This window comes from Sardina pilchardus, chromosome 15 (genome assembly GCF_963854185.1).
Source record: "Sardina pilchardus chromosome 15, fSarPil1.1, whole genome shotgun sequence".
Lineage (NCBI taxonomy): Eukaryota > Metazoa > Chordata > Actinopteri > Clupeiformes > Clupeidae > Sardina > Sardina pilchardus.
Window position 1 is genome coordinate 16,556,116 of NC_085008.1, and position 16,504 is coordinate 16,572,619.

The 16,504-nt window shown below is 41.9% G+C and overlaps 1 protein-coding gene across 1 annotated transcript in view; it reads left to right on the plus strand.

The window, feature by feature from the left end:
* The first annotated feature begins 10,408 nt into the window (after nt 1–10,408).
* Nucleotides 10,409–16,504, plus strand: part of LOC134102430 (thiamine transporter 2-like) — a 6,651-nt gene continuing 555 nt past the window's right edge. The window contains exons 1-4 of the mRNA XM_062556527.1: nt 10,409–10,558; nt 10,814–11,540; nt 14,054–14,246; nt 14,780–14,921. Of these exons, the coding sequence (XP_062412511.1) occupies nt 10,409–10,558; nt 10,814–11,540; nt 14,054–14,246; nt 14,780–14,921 (1,212 nt within the window). The remainder of the gene's footprint in view (nt 10,559–10,813; nt 11,541–14,053; nt 14,247–14,779; nt 14,922–16,504) is intronic.

Below are 16,504 nucleotides of genomic sequence, written 5' to 3' on the forward strand. Positions count from 1 at the left end.
CCGTCTTGCTAATTGTGGTGGTTTTACTGAGCTGCCATGGCAACACTTCACAGGTTGGAAGTATGCCCTCATGAATGCTCCATGCAAGCACCTTGGGCCCTATCCATGGCAAAGTCCGAGCACATATCTGAACAAATGAATCAGTGAAATAGTTTGACACAAGAGCCTCCTCCTCCTAAATGTGTTTTGATTATTGGATGAAAGAGGAAATCAGCTCTTTAGGGAACACATCTGCATCAAAAAAATGACCTAGAATGAACAGATCTAATTCACGATTAGTAGAAGAGACACAATTCTGTTTGATTCCAGCTGATAATAGAATGATTTGTGCCAGCACACAAATGCATGTTGGGAAATATCTGTGGGCTCTGCCATATGTATACTTGTCTTGTGAAATTGAGTTTTAACAGTGATCATGGCTTCAGGGCTGTCCAATCCAAAAATGGCAACAGTCTTACACAAATAAAAGCAGACCAAGCAAACAAAAACAATGACAACAAAGTCTGTCATCAAGACAGCTTTTTGGCACCAAGAGGACGAGATACCATCAGGCAGATGGGTCCTTCAGGCGAGTCAATGTCGAGTAGCATAATTATGGAAAACCCTGGATGCTACATGACTGTGTCCATCTGGGCTCATCCCTTTACTGTCTGATGCCCACTATGGGTTTGGGGTTTGAATAAAGTGCCACAGAACAATACACTGTAGAGCAGGATAGTGCGAAGAGTGTGGTATGGACCACACTGCAAAGATAAAAGGAAGCCAACAGTTACACTTTACTTTAAGGTAGCTACATAAGAATGACATGACACTGTCATAAACATTATGACATTAATGACATTATAAACAAGTCAACTTTTTTTATGACTCTCGCTTCTATCATTAAGTGTCATTCGGTTGTCATCATGGGGTTATGGGTACAGTTATGGTGACAGTCACAGCTAGGGTTAGGGTCTTATGCAGATACCTTCAAGTAAAGTGTTGCTAAACAAACATGTACTGTACTGTATGATGGATTTTGAGATGAATAAATCTTAAAACAACTCAAAGAACCCTGATGTAGTGCAATGGCATCAAATATGAGTAATCCCACCCCTTACTCTGAATATAGATTCATGGCATCACTCCTGCATCACGGCGTCCAAAGGGCTCAACTATAAACTCATAATTAATTTATCAGTAAAGCGCAGGACCCTAAGGAATGGCCTTAGACTAGACTATCTAGGGACTCAAAGTGGATTCAAATTGCAGCAGAGCTGTACTGCATACAGCTAAAGACGTGGCCTTCAGCGTTAAATTCACAACTATTAGGTGAAACGCTCCTTATTATGGTGAAATGCTCAATTTGACAGCTATGAATAAATGAGTATCTCTGCGGAAAAACAGCTGTCCCTGTACACATCTAAGGTTTTCTGACAGGGCTGGGTAACAAATACAAGATATGACCCAAGATCAGTGCACGGAGACGCGGAGGCCTGTCAACCAATCAGGGCTTCAGTGGTAGTGTTTAGTGAGGCAGAGTCTGAGACCCGAGGAAGTGTAAATGGGTTTATTTGACTGCCATTTTGTTGTATTTACGATTCCTCTTTTACTTGATGGTAACAATGTTGCCAGAAGAAAAGCACAAAAATCCAAATAAATGCAATCAAAGCAATACATTTGCAAAGCGTCCTTGTTGTAATAACCAATCCATCCTCTTGTCTTATAGCAAGCATGCAATGGTGGGTCTCTACATGCACGTGTGACTTTTTCAGATCTAGTCCTATAGTTCAGTTTCATGTCTTGTTTGGTATGATTGTGTGGACTAGTATCTGTTAGTGGCACCGTTTAGTGGAATGTTTTAAGATGATCACAGGTTAGAGAACCAACCAACTCTAAAGGTGTTTGTTGTGGGTTGTTTGGGTTACATCCAAAAAGAGAGATGATGAGCTGGTCCTAGGTCCGCCATTCAAACTCCACCCAGTGTAATGCAAATAGCAACAACAGAATGCCTCATAACATAAATGATGCTGCCATGGAGAAAACCATAACACAAAACACAATAAAAATAAAATAAAATAGAAATGGATGCCAATACGCCGAAAGAAGAGAGACAGAGGAGAGTTAAGAACAGGAGACCTCATTCCAACCGAAGAGATAACTACTCACACACACTCACGCTGAAAGAGCAGTGCCAAGGCGTACTACTGGCAGAGCGGTGCAGGAGGACAAATGTGCATTCTTGGCAAAAGTGAACCGGATGAAGAGAGCGTGCGCTTCTGCTGAAACCAGTGGCCGAGGTGAGGCCAAGTGCAGCGGATATGCGTGATCTATGACCGAGCTGTTAAAAATCTCAGACAAGGTGGAGAGGGGGAGCGCAGCGAGAGAAATGGAGCAAGCGAACGGATTCAAAGACGGAAGGAGAGATAAAGTGAAGAGTGCGGAGATAAACCAGGAGGCAGAGGGTGGCTTTGGGGGAGGAGGGGGGGGGGGGGGGCTGGAGGGAGAGATAGAAGCATAAAGAGAGATACGGCGAGAGAGAGACAGAGCGAGAGGAGGAGGAGGAGGAGGAGGAGGAGAAACTGGCAAGGAGAAAGAACGGCTGGAGGTTGCACAGAGGAAGGCACTATCAGAAACCCTAAGAGGAGGCAGCAAATGGCTTTGGCTAAGAGGGATAGACATCAAAGGGGAGGAGAGCAGCCAAGGAGTAAAGTTAGTTAGCTTGTAGGTTGACATGATGGCAGAGATATGGGGGTTGGCAGCAACAGCGTGACGCTCGCCAACAGAGAGTCCACTGATTCTTGCAGGGCACAGGCACAGGAAAGCAGTCCTAGATCTAATCAGTAGACCATAAGATAAGTCCATTAAATTTTATGCTGGCCTCTCTATTTTATACCTGGGCAGCGCTTACATTTTTCTTTTTTTAAACATTCACTAGAAAAATGGTGGAAGCAGCATAGATTAAATTAACAGCGAAAGCATTCAATTTTTTTAAAAAAAATCTGCTTCCAACTGAAATCAGTGATTTATGTTTTAGGTTGCATCAACTTTCTTGGTATTAAGTCCTCTTAATCATGTGGCAAGAAGCAGCATTAAATGCAAGAGCGCCGTCATTTACATTTCACGATGCAGCTGCATCCAAAACGTCATCTTTCTTCTCCAGTGGCAGTGGCCTGCAGTGCAGTCTTGCCCTTTGTTGCAAAAATGATGTTTTCCACCTCAGTAATAAAGTATTGCAAAGCTATTATTGCCTGCAGAGCACGCCTACGGGGGCATTTTGCCCATTGTCAATATTAGCATAATCAGATTTATCAGATTCATGGTTTGTATGATGACAATTATGTTAAATAATGAGAATGAAGGATTCCATCATGCTCTTTGGGGCACTGAAGACAAATGACTTCAGTTTCACTCTACCCAGAGCTGTCTTGCAGCCATGTCCAATCGACTCAGTGTGTATAAATAATGGGTATGGCAACACATCTGATCCAACAGTTTTTGGAACCAGGAAACATGTTTCCAACACTTTGCAAGGAAAATTGAAATGATTACATATTCTGAGTCCTAAAAAGTTGTTTCCTCATGTGCCATTCGAGGGGATCTGGCACTTTAAGTGATTTCATACATAGCGCTCAAGTGCAAAGCACAAACATACAAAGAGCACACAATGTACAAAAACCTGCAGCCTTGAAGTGCAAAACATAAACAACAACAAGAAAAAGAGAGCACAAAACAAACACTTGCAGCACTAAAGCACAAACCACAACAAGAAACCACATATAATAATAAATAAAATCCTGTGGTCCTGAGGTGTAGATGCAACATAAAAAAATAAAACCTGCCGTTTTGAAGTGCAACTGATGACATGTTACTGATTTTTTGCAGCACTGGCACCCCAGGACTGCTCATTTTTGTTAGTCTGTTTTCTTTTTGTTTTTGTGTTTTGCACTGCGGCAAGCAGTTTTTATATCAGCAATACACATAACTAAAGCTGAGGATATTTCCCTCTATTTTAAATGGAAGACTCCAGAATGGCCACATCAAGTTGCATATAAATTGACTCCAGATCTAACACTCGCATTCTTATAAAATGATTACCAGTATTTGTGACTTGAATAATGCAAGCCAAAATGCATATGCTTACAAATGAAATTCAAGCAAAAAACGAACACCAGTCTTATCTCTTATGGGGAGAGGGAAACTATCTGAGTTTGACTCTCTTCACTATAATCCTGAAAAATAATACATCTGCATGGGGGGTGTATGGCACAGAATTAATTGCCATAACTCAAGAGTGGAGTCTCTGATGAGTGCCTCAGCTGAATGAGTAATTCGAGTACAGTATCAACAACCAACCCAGCCATGAATTGAAGTCTCCCCAAGACTTAAAATTCATTATATGACTACTCATATAGTTTAATTGAAACTGAAAATGTTATGTTCCACTCCAACAGGCAGCTAATAAGCACCCTTCAGTGACCAATGTTGTGGAGCAATTACATACTCCCTTTCCCTGGAATTCTCTGTCAGGAAGATAAGAGAGTGAAGGGAAGCTCTCATCCCAGCACGGCAGCCGTTATAGATGAGTAGAGGAGGCTGAAACCCCAGCCCCTATTTACGGGTCTTTAACGCTCACCTCAAGAACAATGAATCAGCTTCTCAATATGTGTACACTAGAATCCATTACAGTGGATAGATTTACGTGGTTTCCATGGTCACGAAATAAATAAATAGATAAATAAATAAAACACAGCAGAGCCCTGGAAAATCCAACAGTTATGATTGTGTGGCTTTGCAGCAGTGGTATCAAGGAGAAGGTGTATATCCAGCACTGTATATAATTCTCTGATCATTTATATGGTGACTTTCTGCTAGTGCTCTGGCCTTAGTCATGTAAAATGCATGAGGGCAACCCTTGGCTTCCATTAGAATACAAATAAGCGGCCTGGAATAAAGGGAAAAAAATGAATGGAAGAATATTGCCATTTAGTAGCTCCATCTAAATATCTATAACATCGTCCATTTGGCCACTGATGGGACAACATTGTAGCTGAATGCTTTTAGCATCTAGATTATATAAGGGGGGAAAAAGTGATGGGTCATATGCTGGCTTTCAGTGAGGGGGGTAGATGATTAATTAATGATTTTGAATTCACAATTTACCCCCCTTTAGCTCAGCTTGACCTTAGTGATTCACAATGCAGTCCAATTTAATTATAATCATTAATGTTGAATATAAAAACCAATTGCCTTCTCACCATCTTTGCACATATTCCCCATGAATGTTTCCACTGATTTGTTCTTTGACTGTAAAGCCAGCCTGCATTGCCTCAAGATGACTTAAGGCACACATTGTTAGAATTCTAAAGGGCAGAGAGAGGGCTCTTTTCGCAATGAAATTCTCCTGGTAAAGGCAAAAAAAGAGCGAAAATGTAAAAAGTCTTGCATTTATCTTCGTCATAGTAAAAGGTACCTTGACCAAAGACCACCGTGTTCAGTAATTTTAAAATACTCACATTCTACAAGCTGCAAAAGGAGAACATATGGAGAATGACCAATGGGCCAAATAACACTACTTTGACAATAGAGGCACTTCATAAAACACAGAGCAATGGTGCAAAGGCAAGTCATGAGTAGGCTAAACACTGCAACCCTGTATGGAAACAAACAGCCCAGAGACACTCAAACAAGTCCTTCACAAACCAGCACTGATTAGCTGATTTCAAAGGCTGTTCTGAGAGACGGAACAAGGTCCTTGATGCATAAACATATTGTACAATGCCATTGTGAAATGAGTCTGTGATTTAACACAAGCCTCCTTCAGCCTTTTGACCCACCTCTCTCTGACCATGGAATCAAATTCCTGTCCAAATGCCAAATATACAGAACCATTGGTGCTGCTTAAACAAGGTCACGACCTTGATTGATTAGACTTGGCCATTCACTGCCACATTAATGAGTTCTAATTGTATTTAATGCTTCACTTCTAATTGATATGCTTTAATTAGCTTGAATATCACTACATCAAATCCATTTTTCCGATTCATTTTCTTGATTAATAAACTCATAATGTCAAGGACCTGTTGACAATCAGGGCGGACATTGATCAAGTGAAGAGCCAGAGCTGGAAGTTATCAAAGAGGTCTGGCAACATATGTGACGTAAACAAGAAATATTGATTTCTATTTTTGACTCACAATTTGAAAATATGGTAAGCAGTATAAACTATTTATATTTCTGCAGTGAAAAGGCAGACTGAAGGTCTCATTTGCACATAAAGAATGTGCACACAGCCCCCTACTGAACTAATGTCTCTGAGGGAAAAATACTATCACATGGTCTCCTAAGAAGAGGACTGCTCATGGTTATCATTACAATGAATGGCAATGGAAAGGTAAATGTTACAGTATGACTGGATCTCACATACAGAACACTGTATTGATCTGTCTAGCTTCCAATTAAAACCTAAACTCCCTTAGCTATGAATCCTTTATGGATATTTATATGACATGAATCATATGGTCCCAACACACACACACACACACACACACGGTCCTTTGGATACTGATGATAGCAGTCTCTGGGGTCCTGCAAAAAGACTCATCCCTCACATGCCAGCTGGTAGTCAGCTTTACCTCCCCTAGAATTAGACAAATGCCTTGAGTAAACCAGAGCTTTCCGACATCCAGGTGTGCATCAATAACAGCAGCTCACAGCAAATGTTAACTGACCCGGTGGTGCATCAAATAAAATGTCAAAAGAGCTTTACTGGATTCCCTTGTTGCTGTTGCTTATATTTGTTATTTGCTCGCCTGCCTTGCTCTGGAATGTCGATATTCAACCCTCCTCTGATCTTTAAAGATTTTTGCCTCCTATTTGACAGCAAAGCACCACGAATGTCTTGTCAATCTACAACAGAATGTATGGTTTTTAGCCAAAGGAGCACACAACAGTCCCTCTCCGTCTCGAAGTCAGCTGTTGCCAAATTTAATAGAGGTTCTTATTGATTAGTTAAGTAATGTTGTTATTATTTTATTACTCTGTGTGGTCTTATGAAGAGAGACTCCCCAGAGTAAGTGAGAGAATAGAGGTTTTAAAATCCTCTTTCCCTGCAATTCATGACCAATGGTGTTTTCATAGAGCAATCATTGCAAAGCAAAGAGCAAGGGCACCGTGTGACTAGCAGGAGAAAAGTGTGCCAACAGCACCCCCCTGTGAAACAGAGGGAAGGGACTCTTGGTCATGTCCTTGTGTTGGATTGGTCTCCACTGTTAGCAGTGCACGCCTGAAACATTTTCAGACCACTACAGTACACATTGACACTCCGCTCACTGCTCGGTAAGCATTTTAAATTGCGTTTTTTGGCGTATAGCAGATATTGAAGTACATTCAAACCAGAAGGGCACTAGTCTGCGAGAGAGCAGAATGCCATATCTCACTTCTCATCCATTTTGAAAATCATGGATCTGTAAATTGATCTAGACGCTCTCTACATTTTATGGGTTCTTGCATGGCCAATGCATCAACTCCTGTCAAAGTTTCAGGAAAGTCAGGCGGGGTGATTTTTGGGAGACCTGATGATAGACAGACAGAGAAACAAACAATCCAACAAAATTCAAGTGTATGAGCTGAGATGAAAAGCCGTGTCACCCAGAGCAACCCCAACATGTCCAGAATGGTAAATTAGCTATTGCATTCATCTGAATTCAGTCTGCAGCGTGTAGCATGTTAACACCATGCTATCACCCCCAAATATAGGTCTAAATTATTCATGTGTGTGCCTTGTGGTGTGCTCACAAATAATTTCTAGGTGGTAAAGCCAGTTTTAAGCCCCTCTGAAGCCCCACTTTTCAATTACACCCCCAGCAAAGCCTACGGTCCAATCACAGTTATTTTGCCAGTCCAGAAAGTCATTGAGGGGAACTTTGTTTTATATAACCATTTTATATAACCATTGCGAAACCAAGAATACAATCAACATGCTAATTGATTATTATTTGATGGCATACTCGACTCACCTGCCCAGCCATAAAGAATAATTACACGTTGCTTATCCCAAGGATAATTCTCACAACAATAACAAGCTTCTGCAGCAGGGGGGTCATAGGCAGTTGGCCATGGATTTGTGGCCACAGAGTGAGAGGTGGGAAGGTTTTCAAATGTGCCAGAGCACCAAAGGAATAGCATCCCTCACTGTGGGGCTAACCGGATTGTGTTAGTAGGCTTATTCAGGGACATGTCATCGGTTTGAAATGAGCTGCGAGCTCCATAAATGTGAGGAGCTTACATTGTGTATATGTGTGTGTGTGTGTGTGTGTGTGTGTGTGTGTGTGTGTGTGTGTGTGTGTGTGTGTGTGTGTGTGTGTGTGTGTGTGTGTGTGTGTGTGTGTGTGTGTGTGTATTCATACAGCATGTGTGTGTCAGGAGAAGGAGCGAGAGTGTGTGAGGAAAGATGTGTATTTGTGTGTGTAGGTGGGTGGGGGGCGTGCCTAAGTTGCTCCGCGTGTGTACGGCGCGAGGGAGACTCGGATGTGACAGATGTGGGGCCGGTTTTTGTCGCACCTGCCTCCCACAGCGTCACTCTGATTCTCACCCTCCTGTAACAACTTACCTCGGGGGCAGCAGACAGGCAGCAGCCACACACACACACACACACACACACACACACACACACACACACAGACACGCAATGGCGGGGAATGGCATATGTCGCCACTCAGGCACCGCCATCAGGCCGGTCGGTGGAAGTGCGACAGGTCGCACATGGCACGGTGACAGCTCCCTGCCTCCTGAGCCTGTTAGTGTCGGGAGTGGGAGCCATCGCCGCGGGACTGTCTCTGGGAGGCTGACCCGAGGCAAGGGGGCAAACACACACATAGGGTGAACTGCATGCAACCGACCACAGTTCCTGCTCGTTTCATCAGCTCTGTTGCAGAAATAGCATAGCGTGGCAGCGAAGGGGTATGAGCCTGACGTAGCTTACAGTGGTCTACCCACCGTAGCGCACCATTAAAATGGAGACAGTGGGTTAATATTGCAGGGAGCAGCTTAATCAATGTTTAATTTTGCTTACACAAAGCACAATGGAATTAAACATGTAGCGGCTAAATGATCTGACAATCATCTACGCTGCAGTAAACACGTTCCGCGTGGCGGAAGGGAACTGCAACAAGAGCGTCGACACGGAATGAGGTGGTCCTTAGTCAGATGCGGCAGGTTTGTTTGTGCAAGGTCAGCGCGCCGATCTTTTGTTTTTCAACAGGGTGAGCTGTCATGTCTTCAACACCTTGGAAATTGTCCTTCAAGTCCAGTTTGATTCTCTCCCCCATCTCTCTCTCTCTCTCTCTTTCTCTCTCTCTCTCTCTCTCTCTCTCTCTCTCTCTGTCTCCCACACACATACACACACCTCTTCGTTCTAGCACTAAGTTCTACCCACACCAGCTGTTAAAACAAGGGTGTTATCTGTCACTCCCTGCTCCCTTGGCAGCCGTCATGAGAGTCTATTCTCATCCCTTCCCACTCCGAAGGTGTACAAGGAACAAAAAATAGAAGCATTTGGAGACTGCACTGAACTCTGACTCCAGATTTCCAGATTGTTAAAATGATAAAGGTGCACATAAGACTGCATTCATGTAATGCACCTGGTGGGTGTTTTAACATCCACTTTTGCAAATACAGCAAATACAAAATTAGGGTCATTTATACCATTAGATGTACTCTAAAATAACATCCGCTATAAACAACGCCTCCCTTTTTATACTCTCACTTCTGTTCTGCTCCGTAAAGATGACAAAATAGCCTTGTAAATGTATAATACAGGACACTTTCATTGCTATTATTTCAGCAATTTATGGGTCATAAAGATTGGCTAGCCACTGACTATTAAGACTTTCAAAATATAAGATTCCCTCATTATCGGGCCATATCCTCATCTTAAAATGGCTGTATCCATAAAAGCTCCAATATCGCAACACAGCAAAGAACAAACTTCTGCTCGTTTTTCATCAAGATCTTTATCCAAAGTGGCATTTCACCAACGTCTCTGGCCTTTCTGAGGCTCCTCCAGTTCTCCTGTTTAACTTCGCCTCGCTGCAACACCCCTTTAAATTGGAGATATATTTGCTATGAGTAGGCAGCAGGATAGATGGGTATATATTCATTACCGGGCACTCATGGGGATCACGGAAGCTCATTCGTCATCTTAATTCATGGGGCACTCAGAACCCACCGGCTCCTTAGGAGGAAGGGGGGGAGGAGAAAAAAAAGAAAAAAAAAAAAACTTGCAAGGCAAACAATGAGAGCAGGTGACCGGTCACCTTGAGCTTATCTGCGCCTGCATATCGGCCCCAGATCAAACAGGCAAGAATGAAAGGGACTTCTAGCCCGTGCCAGCTGAGACCATTCCCGGGGTAGACGCACTTCAGAGGCCATGGCCTGTTGGAACATGAGGCAGGGCGATGGCTGGCTCTACCCGACGGCAGTGCTGTGTGTCTACGGATTTCTCTCCATGATGAGACCAGCGGAGCCTTTCCTCGTTCCCTTCCTCACTGGACCAAAGAAAAATTTCACTGTTCAGGAGGTACAGTACAACCCCTTAAAGCAATAGGCTACAATAGCACAGGATACTGTGAGAATTGAGGCACTTTCTTCATTATTTGTTCTAGGGTTCACCAGTCTGTCAAGTGTTTGTTATTTCATTTTGTAAACTGTACAATAATGTATCAATGTTTGTGATATCACAAGAAACCTATTAACTATTGTGACCATAATACATGACAATGATTGTGCTGGGAAAAAAACACTGGGTGACAATTTCTATTTTTTCCATCTCCAGATTTCAAGAGATATCTATCCACTATGGGCATACTCCAGTTTATTCCTCCTGATCCCCATGTTTTTGCTAACAGACATGTTGAGGTACAAACCTATTGTTGTCTTGCAAGCGCTGGCGTATCTGGCGTGCTGGCTCCTGTTCTCCTTGGGATCTGGCCTGTGGTCCGTACAGCTGTCCATCTTTGCGTACAGCGTGGCAATGGCGTGCGACGTGGGCTACTTCAGCTACATCTACAGCGTGGTCGGGCAGAAGCACTACCAGCGCGTAACCAGCTACGCCAGGGCGGCGGTTTTACTCGGCTACGCAGCGGCCTCTTTGCTTAGCCAGTTGCTGGTGTCCATTTGGAGAGTGTCCTTGTTCTGCCTGAATGTGATTACAATCACTTGCCTGTGTGGGGCACTGTTGACCTCCTTGTTTTTACCCATGCCCCAAAGAGGTGTTCTGCTAACGGCGTTCCATAATGACAGTGGATCAAAAGCAGATTCGCCCACTCAATTAGTATGGCGGAAAAGGTTTCAAAGGACTTGGAGAGGGCTGAGACATGTGCTGATGGACTGTAAAGAGCACTACTCATCTGTTGCCTTCTTGTTCTTTTGCATTTGGGCTGCAATGGGAAAGTGTGGCTACTATCAAATCACTGAGTATACTCAGATTCTGTGGAAGCTGAAGCAACCGGAGAACTTCACAGCTTACAATGGAGGTGTTGATGCAGTGGCGACTCTTTCAGGTAAAATAACTATTGCATCATGTGGAGTCTTTCATCTAAGCATTCAAAGCAGTCCCTCTGTTCAATTTTGTGTGTGTGTGTGTGTGTGTGTGTGTGTGTGTGTGTGTGTGTGTTGGGAGGGGTGGGGTGTCACAATTCCTCACAACCCTTTGTCGACAGAAGTTCCTGAAGCACCATGGAGCTTTTTTTTTTTTTTCGTAGCCTCACAGTGATGTCATCTACCAAGCAAGCAAACAAAAGATATGCATTTTATTTCATCCTAGTTTGTATACATTTAAATGTAAAATGGTCAGGCACAGAAATTAGTCTTGTAAACCGGTGCACAGCATTGGACTACACAGCATTAGAGATAAGCATTATGGCATTGGGAATTGGTGTATTTCCACCTCTCACAGACATTTGCATCCATTGGTAGGAGCAGATAAACATCCTTCCATAAACATACAGTATATTCAATCATGCTGCAAAGCCTAATGGATGAAAGTATGTATTTCCCTTACAAGAGAAACAATGCATGCTGAGATTGTATCATAACCCTGTTTTTCTTATTTTTCTATTTTTACTTATTATTTATCCTTTGTTTAACCAGCATACTGTAGTCACATTGATACATGGTCTCAAAGTGAGTGTGTGTGTGTGTGTGTGTGGGGGGGGGTCACTAATTAACAGAACCATTAATATGTCAACATTATGAAGACAAATGGAAACATATCAAAAGGCATTCACAATAATGATTTACAAAAATGTCGATACAGAATTTATAATGTACTGTATGTCTAATATATTTAAAACAAGTTGAGTTTTCAACAAAATCATTTATAAGTATGTTGCGAATGTGGACGCTATCTCAATACAACAGCCACTCTAGTCTCTCTCTCTCACAAAAGTCTGCATTCTGTTCAGATGTGACTGTCTCTCCTACAGCAGCCTAAAATTTTCCACTCTATTCACCGAATGCTGAAGTAGTAAAATCCACCTTGAGAATTGAAAGTCCTCTCATATAGCATTTAGTTCCACTTCACAGACTTTCAAGTGTAGTCCGTAGAGAGAAAGAAGGGGAAAGGGAGTAACTTGTTTCCTTTCAAATATCATTTCTGTTGCTTTGACACTTTGACACCCAAATGACTATGTCAGTTCAACCTTGAGTCTCTGTGGAGTGTGTTTGAACACTCCCTTTTGGAGAGGGAGAAAACAACATCAAGACCAGGGTTCAATTACCACTGAGGATTTCACACAGCATAACGCACCAGCCATTTCAGTATGCTGAATGCATTGGTTATTTCTCATTAAGCTGGCAATTTCTTCAGTGTAAATACTCTCTTCGACTCTCCCAAGAGGAACACACTCAAAAATGCCTCTTGGGAGCACAATCTCAGTCTGGTGTAGAAGAGCACTCACCTGCATGTCGTCGGTACGTACTGTATGATAACTCACTGCTCCATCAGTGGAGAGATAGCTATAGTGACATCCAACGCATACGGCACAGAACACCCTGCACTTAACTAGTGGTCCTCTTAATTGAGTTAATAGTGATATCTATGATATGAGTTTTAATGGCCTCCAGCAATGTCCCCACTCTCTCCTCTTTCCTATTGTGAACTCAGTTCCATTAATCAACCTCTTGACACCCAATACGGATTAAGCCATGTCTTGAATAATTACCAGGAATGTGGCCATACTCATTCGGTTTCAATTTATGTCATTATCGTCTTCTTCTTCATAGATTAAGAGCAGCATAGAGATATTAGCAGCTCAATAACCTGACCCAATTTTTAGCATGGGACACTGGTGGCAGTGGATGAGATAATTCCCCATTAGGATTCTCTATCAGAATTGATGAAATACATTCCTAATACAGTGTGTGGTCATTAGAGTTTACCATATGCAATTAGTATTGATCCAAAGAGGTGGCACGGGGTGATGAGCTATAATCTTTGTCAGGGACGACTGACTATATTCCATTACCATCAGGAGGTTTGGAGATAATTTAATGCCCTTGTCTTGTTGGAGACGGGTGTTGCTCTCAGTTTTCACATTTTGTAGAAGGACTGATATTTCATCCTGTGGGGCAGGGACAGGCAAGGATATTCTGAATGTATAACCTTTGCAATTCATCACTGCTATCCCAAACAGAAATGTTTAACACAGCCTGACACCAGGAAGTGGCAGAATATAAAAGCTAGTATAGAGTGACTCTTAGTGGTGATGATTGGTATTTCTTGTCTCTATCTTTTTTCATTGTGCCACAACTGTCATCCATATGTTATGTTGTATAATGAAATAAGTAGTTTACACCTCAAGAATGCAAATGTACATCAATAATAAATTATGTTATAAGAAAACATTAAGAAAACTTTCTTTACTTACAAAGTAAGTAAAGAAAGTAAATAAAGATGTAAGGGGCATTGTTCTATAGATATACTGTACATATAAAGAATGTGTTTAGAATGACTCTCCTCTGTCCATGTACAGTATATAGCTGTTCATATCTCTGTTAATGTGTGTGGGAGTAGGTGCGGCAGCGTCTGTGGCCGTGGGTCACACCACCCTGAACTGGTCTGTATGGGGGGAACTAGCCCTGGGTGTGTTCTCTGCTCTCAGTGCTGGCTCTGTCTACCTCATGGACCTCACCAGTAACATATGGATCTGCTATGCCGGCTATATCATCTTCAAGTCTGTCTACATGCAACTCATTACCATCTGCGTGTAAGAAATACCATTAATTCTTCATCCACAACACACCAAAGCATCAGGTAGAGCTTGTGAGGTATAGCTTGCTCATCAGTAAACTAGATTATAGAAAAAGAAGAAAGAAATGGCCATACTGGTCCTGAAAGCTTTTCAAATCAGTCAGAAACTGGGTATGTTCATATACAGCCTTGGTTGGCACTGAAAATGTGATACAAACGTTTGTCATGGAAAATTCTAACCAATAGCATGTTACTTCAAGAGAGGAGTGTCATTTCATTGGTTGTTGAACACAGATATAAACAACCTAAACAGCAGTTAGATTTCATTAACCAAATGATAAATTTGTAACATCTACCCTGCAAAAATGTATGTAAATAACCCATTCCTTGTACAAATGTATTACAATATGTTTGCTAGTTTTGATATAATAATTTAACATGTTTCTGCCTTGTTTTAATGTTCTGCATCATTATGTAAGTAGATAACATTAAGTAGTTTCATTTTATCATGTAAATGGAATGTGTACAAATGATTGCTCTGCCTCTCAGTTTTCAGATAGCGAAAACCCTGAGTAAGGAGCACTATGCACTTGTCCTTGGCATCAACAACTTTGCAGCAATGGCTCTCCAGGCCCTTCTCACAGCGGTCGTGCTGAACACCAAGAGTCTTCAATTAAGTGTGACCACCCAGGTAGGCTGCATTAGCAACATACAGGCACGCATGCCTACTGAATGAATGAACCTCTGGCCTGCTCTTTCAAAGACCACATAGAAATGTGCTGATAGCATCAGCAGTGTCCCACACATCATGCAACAGCAAGGCATTGAAATTATATGTAAACACGTGTTTGTTTCCCCTCTCATGCAGTTCCTTATATATGCAACCTACTTTGGAGTCATTGCACTGATATTCTTGATCAGAGGAGTGTACAGTGTGTATGCAACTAAACAGTCCCTAGAAAGCGACAGCGAAGAAGACCAAATAACTGAGGAACAGACTGACTTACCAGAGGTTGCGGAGGCTTAGCAGTGTTTCACGTAATCACTAACATCTCAAGGCATGAGCACCTGAATGTTTTATGCGCCTCAGATTAACATCGCATTTCAGATGAATAAAGTGTGTCATTAGTTGTATTTGTATTTTATTCATATCTATTAGTACAGTTGGCTTATCTCCCTACACAAATGTACACTTGTGATAAAGAAACACTGTCCCAAATTGTAATGTCAAGAACAGTCCTCTAAACATGTAATGTGTATATGCGCCCACCAGAGAGCACTATGACAATAAAAATGTGTCCACTGATTACTGCATGTCTGTGGTCTATGGCTATAACATTGAGATACTTGAAATAAATGTGCCTTTGGAAGGATCCCAGGACAGATAAAAGAGGTTGGACAACACCTCAAACAAATGTATTTTAAAAAAAGAAGAAAAAAAACCATGAAAACACATAATCATTCAAAACAAACATATAATGTAAAAGTATAGCCATAGAAACTGATTTTATTCACCAGATAAGTGGCTGTCAAAGGGGTGTCCTATTCCATTTGACCATCAATATGAAAGTATAATAGGCCATCAGAGATGAAAATCATGTATCATTTTTACCCATCATCTTGTTGTAATCCGAACTGCCATGAACACTAATACTGAAGAAGGCTTTTAAGTAATTGAATTGTAAGTACAGAGCAGACAACCATGACAGTAACACCTGTCATCATTACAAACATTACCAACCTAACAGTTGCAATTTATGGATTGTGCTGGTCCCAATGTTTGTGCATCAACACCAAAGTATGTATATGAAAGCATGGACAGCTTTAGCAAATGACTATAAGAGAGCCTGCCATATTATGTTATATATAATGTGTTACCCCAACACTGGGTGTGAATAAGGGCAGTTGTCAGACATGCACAAATCTTTACCCCTTACCTGAGTCCCCTTGAGGAAGGCATAAGAGCGCTGTGGGAGCATACTCACTGACCTCATGCTACACTCTCATTGATTATGTCTGAGTCCATTTACTGAGGCCGTTTATTCAATCATAAGTATACAGTAATCTGTCACTTGGCACATCATGCTCGTGGCCATGTGACATTCATCTCTGGTGTTAAGCACATGCTCATCTAAACCTAATTTCTTTAGATTTTATGGGCCATTCTATGAATTACCATGTCTGAAATCCCACATGAAATCCCACTTATCCCTTTAAATAGCAGCAAACAAAACTGTACAACGTGTACAGTCCAGCGTTATCTAACAACTCCTA